The sequence below is a fragment of the Eupeodes corollae genome, chromosome 1, assembly GCF_945859685.1.
Source record: "Eupeodes corollae chromosome 1, idEupCoro1.1, whole genome shotgun sequence".
NCBI lineage: Eukaryota > Metazoa > Arthropoda > Insecta > Diptera > Syrphidae > Eupeodes > Eupeodes corollae.
The window spans coordinates 249,346,516-249,360,039 of NC_079147.1; the positions used below are offsets into that span (position 1 = coordinate 249,346,516).

Sequence of the window (13,524 nt, forward strand, 5' to 3'; positions counted from 1 at the left end):
GGTGTTACTTTTTTTTATTTTTAAGATTTTTTTTTGAACAAACTTATAAAATGAATTCTTATATATTTAGTTAAAAACTGTTTCTTTACAAAATAAGGATCAGCTGCGGTATAAAAGACTATGTTATGAAAGTCAGTTGTTGGATACAAAATCATTACTTGTCCGAAAAAAGTGTTTTAAAATTCAAAATACAAATATTACTTCACTTCTTTAAACGTGTCAAAATGTCGTTTCACAAATATGCAACTTTTTCTGCAAAACTATTGATATAAGCATCTTTGGTGGGTGCATTCCTTTGGCTATAAGGTATAAACTTTTCCTTCTCTCTTCTGAATTTCAGATATGTACATAAATTCTTGTTGAATAGGTAAAGATATCAGATATATTTTCTTCTTTCATCTTCAGATGTCAGACTTATACAATATCCTTAGGGATGACATCTTACAATAAGATGAAGTTGAATAAAAAATACATGACGTTCATGTTCATCTCTGATGCCATTCGTAGAAATTCGTATACCATAATCCTTGTACCTTGTTTAAAAGGATTTATTTGATTTGATTTTTTCTCATCGATGTCCACATTGAAGTTGCACGAGAAAAAGAAAATCCTGTGACCACAATGATCAAAAAATCCACTCACACGAAAAATTTCGTTTCACTGTCAATACTATGATTATACTTTTAAAAGGATTATAGAGATATTTTCTATGCATTTTTGTGTGTTCATAGTTTTATCAATCTTTCTAACGACGACGGACGACGAAGCTTTGAAGACACAAATAATCATCTCAAAGCTAAAAAGACCACACTCAGATTTATGTTATCTCAAGATTATACTTTTTCTTTATTTTAGATGAAAATATAATGACTTTCAGATGAGCAAACCTCAAACACGAAAAAAGGAAGATAAAAATGAAAAATGCACATAAAGTGAAATGAGCATTAGAAAAATCGATTTATTTTTATATCTCATCTGATGATTTGTCTATGTTCTATTTTTCATCATCGACTATTATAGCAGAACGATTATAAATTATTATCTTTTTTTTTTGATTAAATACATGAAGAAAATTAATAATTCGGTGATGTGTAAAACTACTAGGATCGATACTTTGATATAGAAATGATGATGAATGGTGCAACGGAATGCTTTTGAGGTCACATCGAATACGAATTCTGTGGAATTATGGTTTTGTTGGAAATTAAAATAATAATTTAAAATTGGAAAATTATTGATTGAAAAGGGACCGATGACCTACTTAAATATTTGATTAGAAATTCGGATGTGTTTCAATAGGGTTTTATTATCCTTTTTTTTCTTCTCTTGTCTCAAATATTTTACTATCTTAGCTTTTTAGACTTATTTTTTAACACAACAAACTTAAAAAACCTTCTCCAAAGTTATACAAAAATCCAGATATTAAAAACCCTACGTTTATAATAGACAATTTAAAAAAAATCTCTTTTGGTCACTATGGCGTATGAGTACTTTATTTTCTACATTTTTTCAACTTAGTTAATTCTTTTTTTCTTCTTTGTTTATATTGCAGAATGTCATCTGGCTTGATGTCGTGTGTACGAGAGAATTCTCCACCCTTAGACATGGATGGAAACGATTCTGGAGCTCTTTCTCTGCCACCGGCGGCAGTGGCGTCGGTGGACGGAACAGCATCTTCAAATAATGCTCCTTCAGCTGGTGAGTAAAGATGGAGGAGATATAATAAAATTATAAATAAGGAAGAAAAATCCTTCACTTCCTTTTCTTCTTTATACATATTGTTAAGTTATTTTTTCAACCGTATACAAATTGCATTCTTATAAGAGGATATACACCATAAGTTCATAGTCAAAGATATTTTAAAGTGCAAAGGAAGACACTTTTTTTCTAGCCCCCGGATGTGCATAAAAAGGAGCAGAGGGTGAAGTAACAGGTCAAGAACCAGTAGCAGTATAGAAAGTGGATCCTTGTGAATTTTTGTTTCGTCGTTTTTTTTTTTATTTGCAACAAAGTGTTCTTCTATTGAAAGCTTGAGTATTGGATGGCGACAGTTTTTTGTTTTTTGAAGTGACATTGATTGAAATATCAGACAGCCGAGGTTTTTTCTTACTTTGGTTTTGATTTAATTTGATGTGATAGTAGTATCGAATTTAAAAGGGTTGAAACACCATTAGAATAACTCTTATAGAAGAAGTGATGAAGTATGAACTTATTTAATGTTTCGCAAAAAGTTATGTATTTTTATCTATTGATTAACTTGTCAATCATGATGAATCTATCATAGTCAATGTGACATTAAATTTATTTTTGAGTTATAGCTCTTCAGTAAGAGTTTAATGATTGATTTTTTAAGTGAAACAATGACAAAAATAATCAATTTTAATTGTATTTTATTAGAGACATTTCAATACAATTAGTTTTAAAGTTCTAATATTTTGTAAAAGATTATTGAGATGCACTTTTACAATTTTATAGTTTCATTGTTGAAGAAAAGAATGTTTTTGACAAAATTAAGGTCTAATAATTATAGACAAGTAGATTTGTATGGCTCTGAAACTAGATGGAATAATTTTGTACCCAATAAATGCGATTCTCATTTTGCAAGCACGAAAAACTTTCAAGAGAATAACTTGATTGCACACTACCATATTATCAATTAAAAATAAATAAATTAGGCAACGCAACAGAATATTGAGAACTAAGGCCTTGTAACTTACACTTCTTAATAATTTCTGTGTTCGAGTAATATTGTCAGGGATCAAGAAAGTTCTTCCAAATAATAAAATGTTAGAAAAACAGTAGCAAAATAAATATATTTAACAAAATTTAAAAAATTGGTGATCACAAAAACGGTTATTTCTTTTATTGCATACATTTTGCATAAACAATTTAATGCTAACATAAACGTAAACATTCATTCATTTATTATAATTTGTGAAATGGGTCGTTCGTTAAAAATGTCGATCTCTAGATTGTAACCAAATATGACATTAGTATAGTAATGTCTAGCTGTCTGTCGCCCTACAGCTTTACCATTGAGTCAATCGAGTTCAAACTTCGAAAGTAAGGTAGGTTTTAAGCAGTCCAGATACAATTTTTTTTGTTAAAAACCTTAATTCGAATTGTTTGAAAAACAAATACATAGATATTTATAAAATTTTCCCTAATCTCTTTGCTAGACAGTTCGCCGCTAATTCAACGCTGCCTGTGAGTGTTATGACTCCACCTGTACTAGAGCGAGTTAGTGATTCTATGAGACCAATTTTTTTTCGCACTCGTACTGTGGCAAGAGTTCTAAAAGATCTCAACATTCATAAATCCGCTGGTCCGGGTGGTATCCAGGCTATTGTTCTGAAGAGCTATTCTTCAATGATGGCAAAACCACTGCGTAAGCTTTTTCATCTATCCTACTCCTCATGTTTAGTTCCGAGAGGATGGAAAACTGCATCTGTTCAGCCCATCCCCAAAACAGGCGAATCTTCTACACCGCCTAATTACCGACCGATTGCACTTACATCCCTTCTTTCCAAGGTCATGGAAACGCTGATTAATTATCAGCTCAAGAAATATCTCGAAGATCGAAAGCTTCTTAATGACCGACAATACGGCTTTCTTAGCAATAGGTCCACTGGTGATCTCATCGTTCATTTCACCGAACATTGGAGCAAATCTTTACATCGTTTTGGAGAAAGTAAAATTATTACACTTGATATTCCAAAGCATTTGATAGGGTTTGGCATCAGGCTCTCTTATCGAAAATGGGTGCTTTCAGTTTTCACGAATCCCTGCTGCTGCAATAGTCTGTTTGTTGTTCTTGACTGGCTTTGTTCGCTTTGGTTCTTAAATTAATTTCTTCTATAACTAACTTCTATATTTGATATTATATCTTGTATCTTAGCCCTTGAAGGCATCTCGTTATTGTATTCAAAATGACGCTGTTTACGCTGCTTAGCCTAGATCATTCATGTCATCAGCATATAGTTGCAGCTTTATTGCAAGACCATCAAACATTATACCACCAGGTAGGGAATCTGTGAGATCATCAAGAAAAATTGAGAAGAGTATTGGGCTCAGAAGGCATCCCGGCTTGACTCCTGTTTTTGTCTGAAACCAACTAGACAAAGTGTTTCCATCCCATAAGTAAGATTATCCTCATACAGATTCTGCAATACCTTGAGCATTTTCGTTGACATCATTAGGTTACTCAATTTAAAAAAAAGAGCTTTCCTATCTATCAAGTCGAAGGCAGCCTTAAAGTCAACGAAGAATGCGTACATTTTCTTTCCTCTATCCAGGAACGACTGCGCAGTGCCAGTAAGGGAAAACATATTGTCCACGTTGGAGTAGTCTTTTCGGAAACCCGTTAGAAACTCACTGAGTATATCGTTGTCGCGGATCTAGTTTCTCAGTCTCTCCAACATAATCCCAGTAAATATTTGTGTCACTGTATTGAGGAACGAGATTCCTCTGTAATTGCTTGGATCTTTTGGGTCACCCTTCTTTAGTAAAGGAAATATTATATTTTTCTTGAAGCTTTCCGGTACCTTTCCAAAATTAAAAATATAGTTGTAAGCCTTCTAGAAAAGTTTCGGTTGAATTTATGAAGAATTCATATGGAATACGGTCCTCTCCAGGAGCTTTGTTAGTGTTGAAGAGGGAAATGACTCTGCTTACATCTTGTGCAGTTATTGGGTGATCTAGCTCTTCTACTTCCAAAAATGGCAGCAAAAAGTGAAGTTCGTTTTCATTGAGATTGTTGTTCAGGAGTTTCTCGAAATGTGTTCCTAACATAAAAGCATTAACTTTTATATTCTGCCCAAGAGTTTTGCCGTTTATTGTCTTCACGATCTTTCAGAAGGATCTGCTATCATTAACATCCTTAAGTTTCAATGCAAGTGTGAGAGTGTATGCTTTTTGTTTTTGTTTACACAGCGTTTTGTACTTTTTGTTTGCTTGGTGGTATAGGTATTTCGTGTTTGTGGTTCCAGTTTTGTTCAGTATCCTTAAGAATGCGAACTACTTTTTTCTGTCTGCTTCGCATTCCCAATCATACCAAGGCTGTTTTCCCTTTGTCTCGATTGGAGTGGTCTTGTGGCTGTGACTATACAGGTTCTTAGCTCGTCTGTTCCGTAGATGGTTTCGATCAATTTTTGATTTACTAGCATAAGTTCTTCATCTAGGTTTGATCTATATCTCTCTTTTATTTGTTCTCTCCATTACAGCTTTGGTAATAGATAACTGCGATTGATAGTGTTGCCATCATCAGAGCTGTATATCATATTTGAAGATGTTGGTTGGTGATTTGAATGAGTTAAATCTTTCACCTTAAAATCATCGACACACTTTTTAGTATAATTTTTAGAGAAAAAACAATATTACAGAAAATTGGTAAAACTCATTTTGGAATAGAATATCTCGAGAATAAACGAGGGAGTTTTAACATTATATAATTCAATTAGAAAAATTGAATCGTTTTTTTAATAATAAATAAAAACTTTCCTAAAATGTTACTAAAAATTCGTTTTCTACAATAATATCATGGGAAAGAAAAAAAAATTATTAAAATCAAATTAATTTTATCATATGCGAAAAAGTGTTATCTTAAGTCATTTTTATAATCAAATTATCAACTAGTTTTTATATAATAACAAAAACCCAAACCAACAATTAAAAACTGATAAAATGGTCTCGAATCAAGTATCTTAAGAAGAAAGAAACATATTGACTTTAAAGTCATTTTGTACAATTTGTAGAAAAATCGCAAGAAATTTTTTTACATAATTCAAAATCTTCGAAAATCATGTGTCATAAAGCACGAAAGAAAATAGATTAATTAGGATGTTGAGCTCAAGCTTACAATGTTCACGGTCTAAAGCAACCCCAAGGCTTGAGGTCCATTGTTTCAATTCAATGTTATTCAATTCAAAGTCAGTACAAGCGAAGATTGTGGTTAAACTATTAAGCTGTTTATTCTCGAGATGTCAGGAAATTAAAAAAAAATGAGTGTGACATTTTTGGATAGGTTTAAAGTTTTTACTAAAATGAACTGTAGTTAATTTTTTTAAATTATTTAGAAAATTAACAACAACATTAACAACGAACGTTTCTCTAAAAACCATAGTATTAGGTTGTGAGGACCTGCTAAAGTCCTCATAAGAGAAAAATGGAAAGGACCGTCATTGATAAACTTGCTATTAGTGAGACATTTAGGCTTTTATTTGAACTCTTTGAAACTTGTTTATATATTTGTATATGTTTTTAAGAAAGGTAATAAATGTATCGATGTAACCCGAAAAAACTAGGAAGATTAATATTTACCTTTGAAACCAACTTTCACCTTATAATAAATGTGTCTCTTTATCAAAAAGGTGATCCTTAAAAAATGTTAAGTTCAACCATTATTTACTAATGTGTTCTTTTAACATCTCGTCAATATTGTTCACTATATATGCAAATTATATTTTAAAAAAACCTCAAAAAGGGAAATTTTTTTCCCACCAGTTGTACCTTACCGGTCGTTGCTCTAATCCAGGTCATCCCATAGGTATATCCCATAACCAGATTCCATAAAAGATACCACAACAAATTTCAAACATCTTAAACCAACATAAAAGATACAAACCCAGATACAAGATACAAATATTTATTTCTATCCAATCTTATGAATATATACCTACCTAAGTTTTGGAAAAGCAAAACAGACCACAAGTTCAGTTCAATATCCGTTCAATTTCATGTTTATAGTTTTCCCTTTCGACAGGCCATAGACCCTTTACTGGTCGGTCTTCACCGAAGACCTTTCTTCTCGTCTCCATCACTTTTTGTATCAAGTTTTCTCTTTGTTTTCCTTTTCTTCTTGTTTGGTGTCTTTGTTATTTTTTTGCACTCTCGGATGCTGTGTATCTTTATCCCTTTTCGAGCAGAAGAAGCGGTAGCAGTAGCTGCAGCAGCTATGCCTGCTCCGAGAACTTCATCATGCAATGTTGAGTGCATCGATCCAATAAATTTTTCCGTTTAACGAACTCGAACTCAGAAATCCGAATCTCAATCATCCTATCGGTCGGATCGGTCTCTGTGCTTCTTACATCATGGATGCTGAAGTTGAAGTTGAAGCTGATGCTGGATGATGAAGTAAAGAAGAGTTGAAGCCTTCGGCCGGCCGGTGGCGGTGGCGCGCGGCAGGCTATAATGGTGCGTGCAATTGGAATTGGAACTGTATCTTATATCTTATGCAAAACAAGAAGATGCATTTTTTTTGCTATAAGTTTTCTTAGAGGAATAATTATTATTCTCTATTTCAATGCTCAGATAGTTGGAAGTAATTTCTTGGTCTTTGCTTGTGGTTTGTGTTTACCAAAAGCATTTTTTTTTCCAAACTTATACGGATGTAGAGTATCTAAACGTATCTAGTACGTTTTTCCTTATATAGATATACAACACTTCTTTAATTTTTTTATTTTTTTATTCCTTCACCTGAATATGCGTCGTCGTCGTCGCGTCGGTCGTTCTGTAGACATGGACGGGACGTCTCGCGTCGTCGTTCTTCACCATCGTCGTTTGTTTTTGTTGCTTTCGTTGCTGTGGTAACACATTGCTAATGTTTTTTGCGCGTTGAACTAAGTAATGTCGACCGCAGTAGGTACCTCTACTTACCTATAGTGCGAGCAAAGGCCTCTTTTTTCTTAGATATATATGTATCTATAGGTTAGGTACCTACTTTCAAGCTCACAGCGCACCACAAGAGCGAACTTTTTAAAAAAAAGTATCGTAAAGAATGCATTGGAAAAACCTCTTAGAAGATAGTTGGTAGGCTTTCTTGAATGTGTGTATATGTATCTATAAATGTATCTTAGTGCATGTACTATGTATAAAGTGTGTATCTATATGCATTGAGTCTGATGTTGATAACGAACTAAATAAGGTATTGACATGCCTATAGGCAATGCATACCGCACTTGATGGATACAGTGTGACTCAATAAATTTCGTACTAAATTTTAGACATTTGTTTGAAAAGGTTTTAAAGCTGAAAATCCCTCAATTAAACTTTGATATGATGAAATATTGTAGGGCTATATGGTGCAATAATTCCGATTGAATCATTGCATTTTTCTCTGGTTCCTCAAATTTAAGGTGTTTGTCATGCAGGGGTTCTAAGTTTTAGAAAGTCTCCTAAAGACTTCATTTTCAAGAGTTCAAATTGTGTTCTTGAATTTGTTTTTTTTTTTTAAATAACTCAATGCCCTATATTTACATTTTGTTATTTACGATAACAAAATAAAGAGTGAAATACTCGAATAAGTTCTCTAGAGCAAAAATAAGCAAATAAATATTCCAAATTCCTGAATAATTAAAATCTTGAATGTCAATTGTGATGTTTCAAAACTATAGACCTTTTTAAGATGGCCTCTTATCTTTTTACCAACTGCTCTCAATGATACTTGATCTTGGGGAACTGCCGTAATGTTTGTTGTATAAGAAACTATTCAGTTGTTTTCTGACAGTTAAAAATTTTGTTACATAAAGAAGCCATAGTATCCGTGGCATGATGGTTAGTGCGTTGAACTGTCATGCAAGGGGTCTATGGGGTTCAATCCCTGCCTGTGTCACCTTAATTTAAAAAAATTAATTTTCGCGGGTACTGCATCTTGCGAGTAATTGACAAATCGTTCAAGAGTAATTCTTGTCATGAAAAAGTGCTTTCTCAAATTAGCCGTTCGGATTCGGCCTTAAATTGTAGGTCCCTTCCATTCCTGACAACAGTACTCGCACACAGGAATGGTTGAGAGTTGTAAGTCACAAGACTCTGGTTCACAACGGATTGTTGCGCTGCCCAATTTAATTTAATTTAATTTAAGAAGCCATAGCTATGAGGAATCAATTAAGTACAATGTTATGCCTTACACTAAAATATCGTCCCTTGATAGCGTTGGAAATGTTTGTTTTTAAAACTGATTTTTGATAATCACAAAAGGCCACTTCGTTTTATCTAGGAGTGTCAAACGCCATATTTTGGCATCTATGGTATGATATACCTTTTCTGCATTAAAAATGACTGAGCCTTTTTTTTTCTTCACAAAAGGCAAAAAATGGCTAAGAATTGATATATAAGCTTAATATAGGCTTAAAATGTCTGCCTTCAAATGTTATAAAAAAGTCTCGTTAAAATTCAATAAAAGGTAGACAAAATTCTTTAAGTTGTAAATCCGAACCTTAAAATGCATTCCTTCTCTAATCACATTTGATGTACCTCAGGGTTCTCATTTCGGAACTTTATAGTTAACATTTATAAATTTCAATAAATGTTGACACTGTTATTTATGAAATTTTGTATATGCCCTTTGGAAGCTTAAAATTCTAGAACTGGCCAGGGTATGACGTTTACAGAGAAATCAAATCAAAGTTTCCTGTGATGATGGGATACCCAACTTTGATGTATGCTCTCCCACCGACCAGTGGCCGGTACATATTCCAGTGACCCCTGATGGGTTCTGCATAAAAGCTCGATAGATTGGTTTCTGGTGTTCCACCTGCGCCACGGTTAGATTCTGTCAGAAAAATTGAAAAATTTTACCCTTATAGCCCCAAGAAGAATATTTACCCTTTTCGCAAATGTAGTGCTGCTGCTGCTTACTGGGCCAACTCTTCAGCCCGTTCATTTCAATAAATGCCACTATGACCTGGAACCCAAACAAGAGTGACACTGAGTGACACATTTTGTGACCGAATTGGTAGCCATAACAGCTGCCAAGCTGTCACTGCAGAAAGCCGTGTTTCTATTTTGATTTGAGTATTTTGCATGCTTCTCTGATTACTAGTAATTCAGCTTGAAATATACTTGCAAAATCAGTTAGCCAACAAGGTTTAGAGATATTTAAAGACTCGGAGAAGATTCCCGACCCAACTCCCCACTTCATATTTGACCCGTCAGTGATGATTATAGTCGTATCGAAGTCTGTTGTAGTCATGCCACACTCCCAATACTTTCTGGCAGGAAAGATAACTTTAAAATCTTTAATGAGGTTCAAGGCTGGGGTGCAGTAGCCTGTGAATATCACGAAAATATCCGCTGAAATTTCATTAGCGCTCCGCATGATGATACTAAATATGTAATGTGTCTACTGGTAGAAGCAGAATAACATTTAAGGCATCTGTTGAGCATGATCGAAGGGCCCCTGTACGGACAACACTAGTTATTTGTTATTGAATCGTCTGTAGTTTCTCGATTTTGTATTTTTTGTCAAACGTAGGTCACCACACAATCGATCCATAAGACAAAACATGACGTACAACAGCTCTGTATGGCTACAAAACCATCTTCGATTGAAGGGCATACTTTTCCCAAAAGTTTTTTACAGTAATAAAAGATAAAGCTCATTTTGATCTTGGGTTGTATTAAAACAAGCAAAGTGGTGGCATTTGGGAGCACAGAAAACCCGCACGCATTCATTGAAAAGCCGATACACCCAAAACGAGTCACTATTGGTGCGGGTTTTGGTCCAGAGGCATAATTGAGCTTATTTACTTAAGGTGGCGCTACAGTCATGTATAAACTAGGGCCTCACCAACCAAACTTCTCTATCTAGCTCGGTCCCTAGATGTCTCCAGTTTCGCGCTCCAAGTTGGGTGGGGTTACTTTCCACTTGTCCACTTGTGCGCGCCACCTGATCGACGGTCTTCCTCTACGGCATTGTCTGTGGGTGTGGATTCGAAGACTTTACGTGCCAGACCATTTGTTTCCATGCCTTCTACGTGACCCAGCCATTTAAGTCGTTGGACTTTTACCCTTCGAGCTAAGTCTACGTAGCTGTACAGCCCGCACAGCAGGTCACGTTCCATCTAACATCTTTCGTCATAGTCCATGCTTCTAGGTAGACGAAGTCCTTGGCTACCTCAAAATTACGTCTGTCGATCGTGACATTTTTGACCAAGATGTCGGTGTTGTATGTCCTTTCTTGACGACAGCATGTACTTTGTTTTGCCCTCATTAACTGTTAAACCCATTTTTGCCGCCTCTGCCTCAATACCCAAAAAATCCCCATTGACATAACGCTGAGTTCTTCCGATTATGACAATTTCATCAGCATATGCTAGTAATTGGACAGAGTTTTGAAATATAGTGACTATAATGTTGACGTGTGAGCTCTGCACTATTCTTTCAAGTATGATGTTAAAAAAATCGCATGACAGCGCATCACCTTGTCAAAATCCATTTTTGACATCGAAAGGATCTGTTAAGTTGTTTCCAACCTTTATGGAGCAGTGTGAATTCTCCATGGTCATCCTACACAGAACGGACGAGTTTGGCAGGGCCGACGTAATGTGAATATTTGATCAACTGTAGACTTTCCTGGTCTAAGACCACACTGATAAGGACATATTAGGTTGTTGACGATATTACGGCAGAGAAGATTTTATAGGCGATGTTAAGTAGACTAATACCTCTATAGTTGGTGTTTTTCAGAATCGGGCAAACAATACTGAGATTCCATTCATCGGGCATGCTTTCTTCCGACCATATCCTACAGATTAGTTGGTGCATGCTCCTAACTAACTTATCTTCAACTGCTTTAAAGAGCTCGGCATTCAAGCTATCCGCTTCACCGGCGTTGTTAAACTTTAGCTTAGATATGGCAATCTTTTATTTGTCTAAGTCGGGAGGACGGGATTGTTGACTTTCGTCGTCTATGTTGAATGAATCATCCAGCCTAACAGCGGAATTCGGTTCGTCGTCGCCGTTATACAGTCTGCAAAAGTGGTCCTTGCATATCCTCAGCTTTGACTGCGGTTCCACTATGATGTTTCCACTTTCATATTTGCAACCTTCGGTTCTAGATTAATGTACCTATGAATTTCGTTTCACCTGTTCATAAAACTTTCGAACTTCAATCCTGCTTTTAAATCTTTCAACATCTTCGACCGCACAGACAAGACAACAGAACAGCGCTACGTGCCACACAGCACTCAATGTTTTGCGCCCTGTTTTTGAAGATCGGATTATCGGCCGCAGAGCTGATGTCGTTTGGCCAGCTCGTAGTTGCGATTTGACACCGTTGGATTATTATTTGTGGGGTGCCGTAAAAGATAATTGTTACGCCGACAAGCAGAGACAATTCACGCTTAAAAGAACAATTGAAGGATTGTTCTTTCAATAAAAAAAAATTCAGAAAATATTCAGCAGATTTTTATAGCATTTTCCCTTTAAAAGGCAATGCAAACCTTCTTAACCCGGTCTTCAATGCTGGCTTTCCAGTTAAATTCGGGATCTAGAATGACTCTAAGATATTTTAATTTTGGTCCACTGCTCTTGTCCCATTTGCTAATCGCGGTGACAAATCCTGCCGACACCCTGTGAAACAAAATCATCAGCATAAGCTACCGCCTTCAAACCAGAACTCTTTAAGTGCGAGAATTTCATTCATGACTAAAATCCATAAGAGTGGGGAGATAAAACAGACATTTTTGATAAAATTTAAATTTATTTTAAACACATAAGGAATTTTACCATTTTCCGTAGATTTATGTGAACTGAGAAGTGGACACAAATAAGCCCGAAAACATTGACTACTTGTGACCGAAATCATATTTAAATTATAATTTCAGAAGATTTCTTTTCAAAAAAAGCTGTTAGATTAATTTAAAACAATAATTTTTATTTTATTCCATTACCTTAAAAAACCTACTTTACAAGATGAGATCAGTTTTGGGCCAATATCCTTTTTTCAAGACTTTTAAAAACTTTTCTTAATTTTCGTAATTCTCTTCGAAGTTGTGGTATAGAATTATTTTGATAGTAATAGCAGTTTTTAGTTGTAAAAGATTTAAGCTAAAAATAATGCATAATTATTGTTCTTGATTTATACAAAAATAACATTAGACTATTATTTGAACACTTTATGGACAAGACTTAGAATTAAATTAGTTTTTTCTACTAAATTTAAACAATTTTACTAAATACAATTCTTTTTTTGAAAATCTCAAAAATTGCAAGAATTGATATTTCCTCGAACTAAGCTAAAATATAAAAACATGGTTGCAAAACTTTTGATCGCCACTGTTTTCACTTCCTTCTTTTAAGGGCCTCTAGAAAAGTTCTTCTATTCGATTTAGTTTCTGTATTCTTCATACACAATTTGCCTATACTCAAACTTGTATACCTATGCATATGAACCTTCTAAATGAAACCCCTTTGAGTTACGTGTCATGTCTTAATGCCTTTTTTCCATCATCATCGTCATCATCATCATCATCGATACATTACCTAAACCAATGGTGGATGCATAGCTATATGTAATACAGGAACAACAGCTCAACTCTGCGCCAATAGCACCACACATGGAAGAAATTCATAAATAAATAATAACAAATCAACAACAATACACAACAACGCCGACTATAACTTCCAGTTCCAAGTTCCAACTTCCAAGTCAAGCTAAGTCCTATAACTACGTTAAGTATACAGAGGTACAAGCGACGACGACGTTCAAACCCGCCGCATGTTGTCGTCGCGCGTCGTATCTATCTT

General features: G+C 34.8%; 1 protein-coding gene across 2 annotated transcripts in view; it reads left to right on the forward strand.

Annotated features, from left to right (window-relative positions):
* Positions 1 to 13,524, forward strand: part of LOC129942836 (serine-rich adhesin for platelets) — a 236,411-nt gene that overhangs the window by 140,597 nt on the left and 82,290 nt on the right. For both annotated transcript variants that reach the window (XM_056051925.1, XM_056051926.1), the window contains one exon: positions 1,553 to 1,698. In XM_056051925.1, coding sequence (XP_055907900.1) covers positions 1,554 to 1,698 — 145 coding nt within the window. In that variant the 5' untranslated portion in view covers position 1,553. The remainder of the gene's footprint in view (positions 1 to 1,552; positions 1,699 to 13,524) is intronic.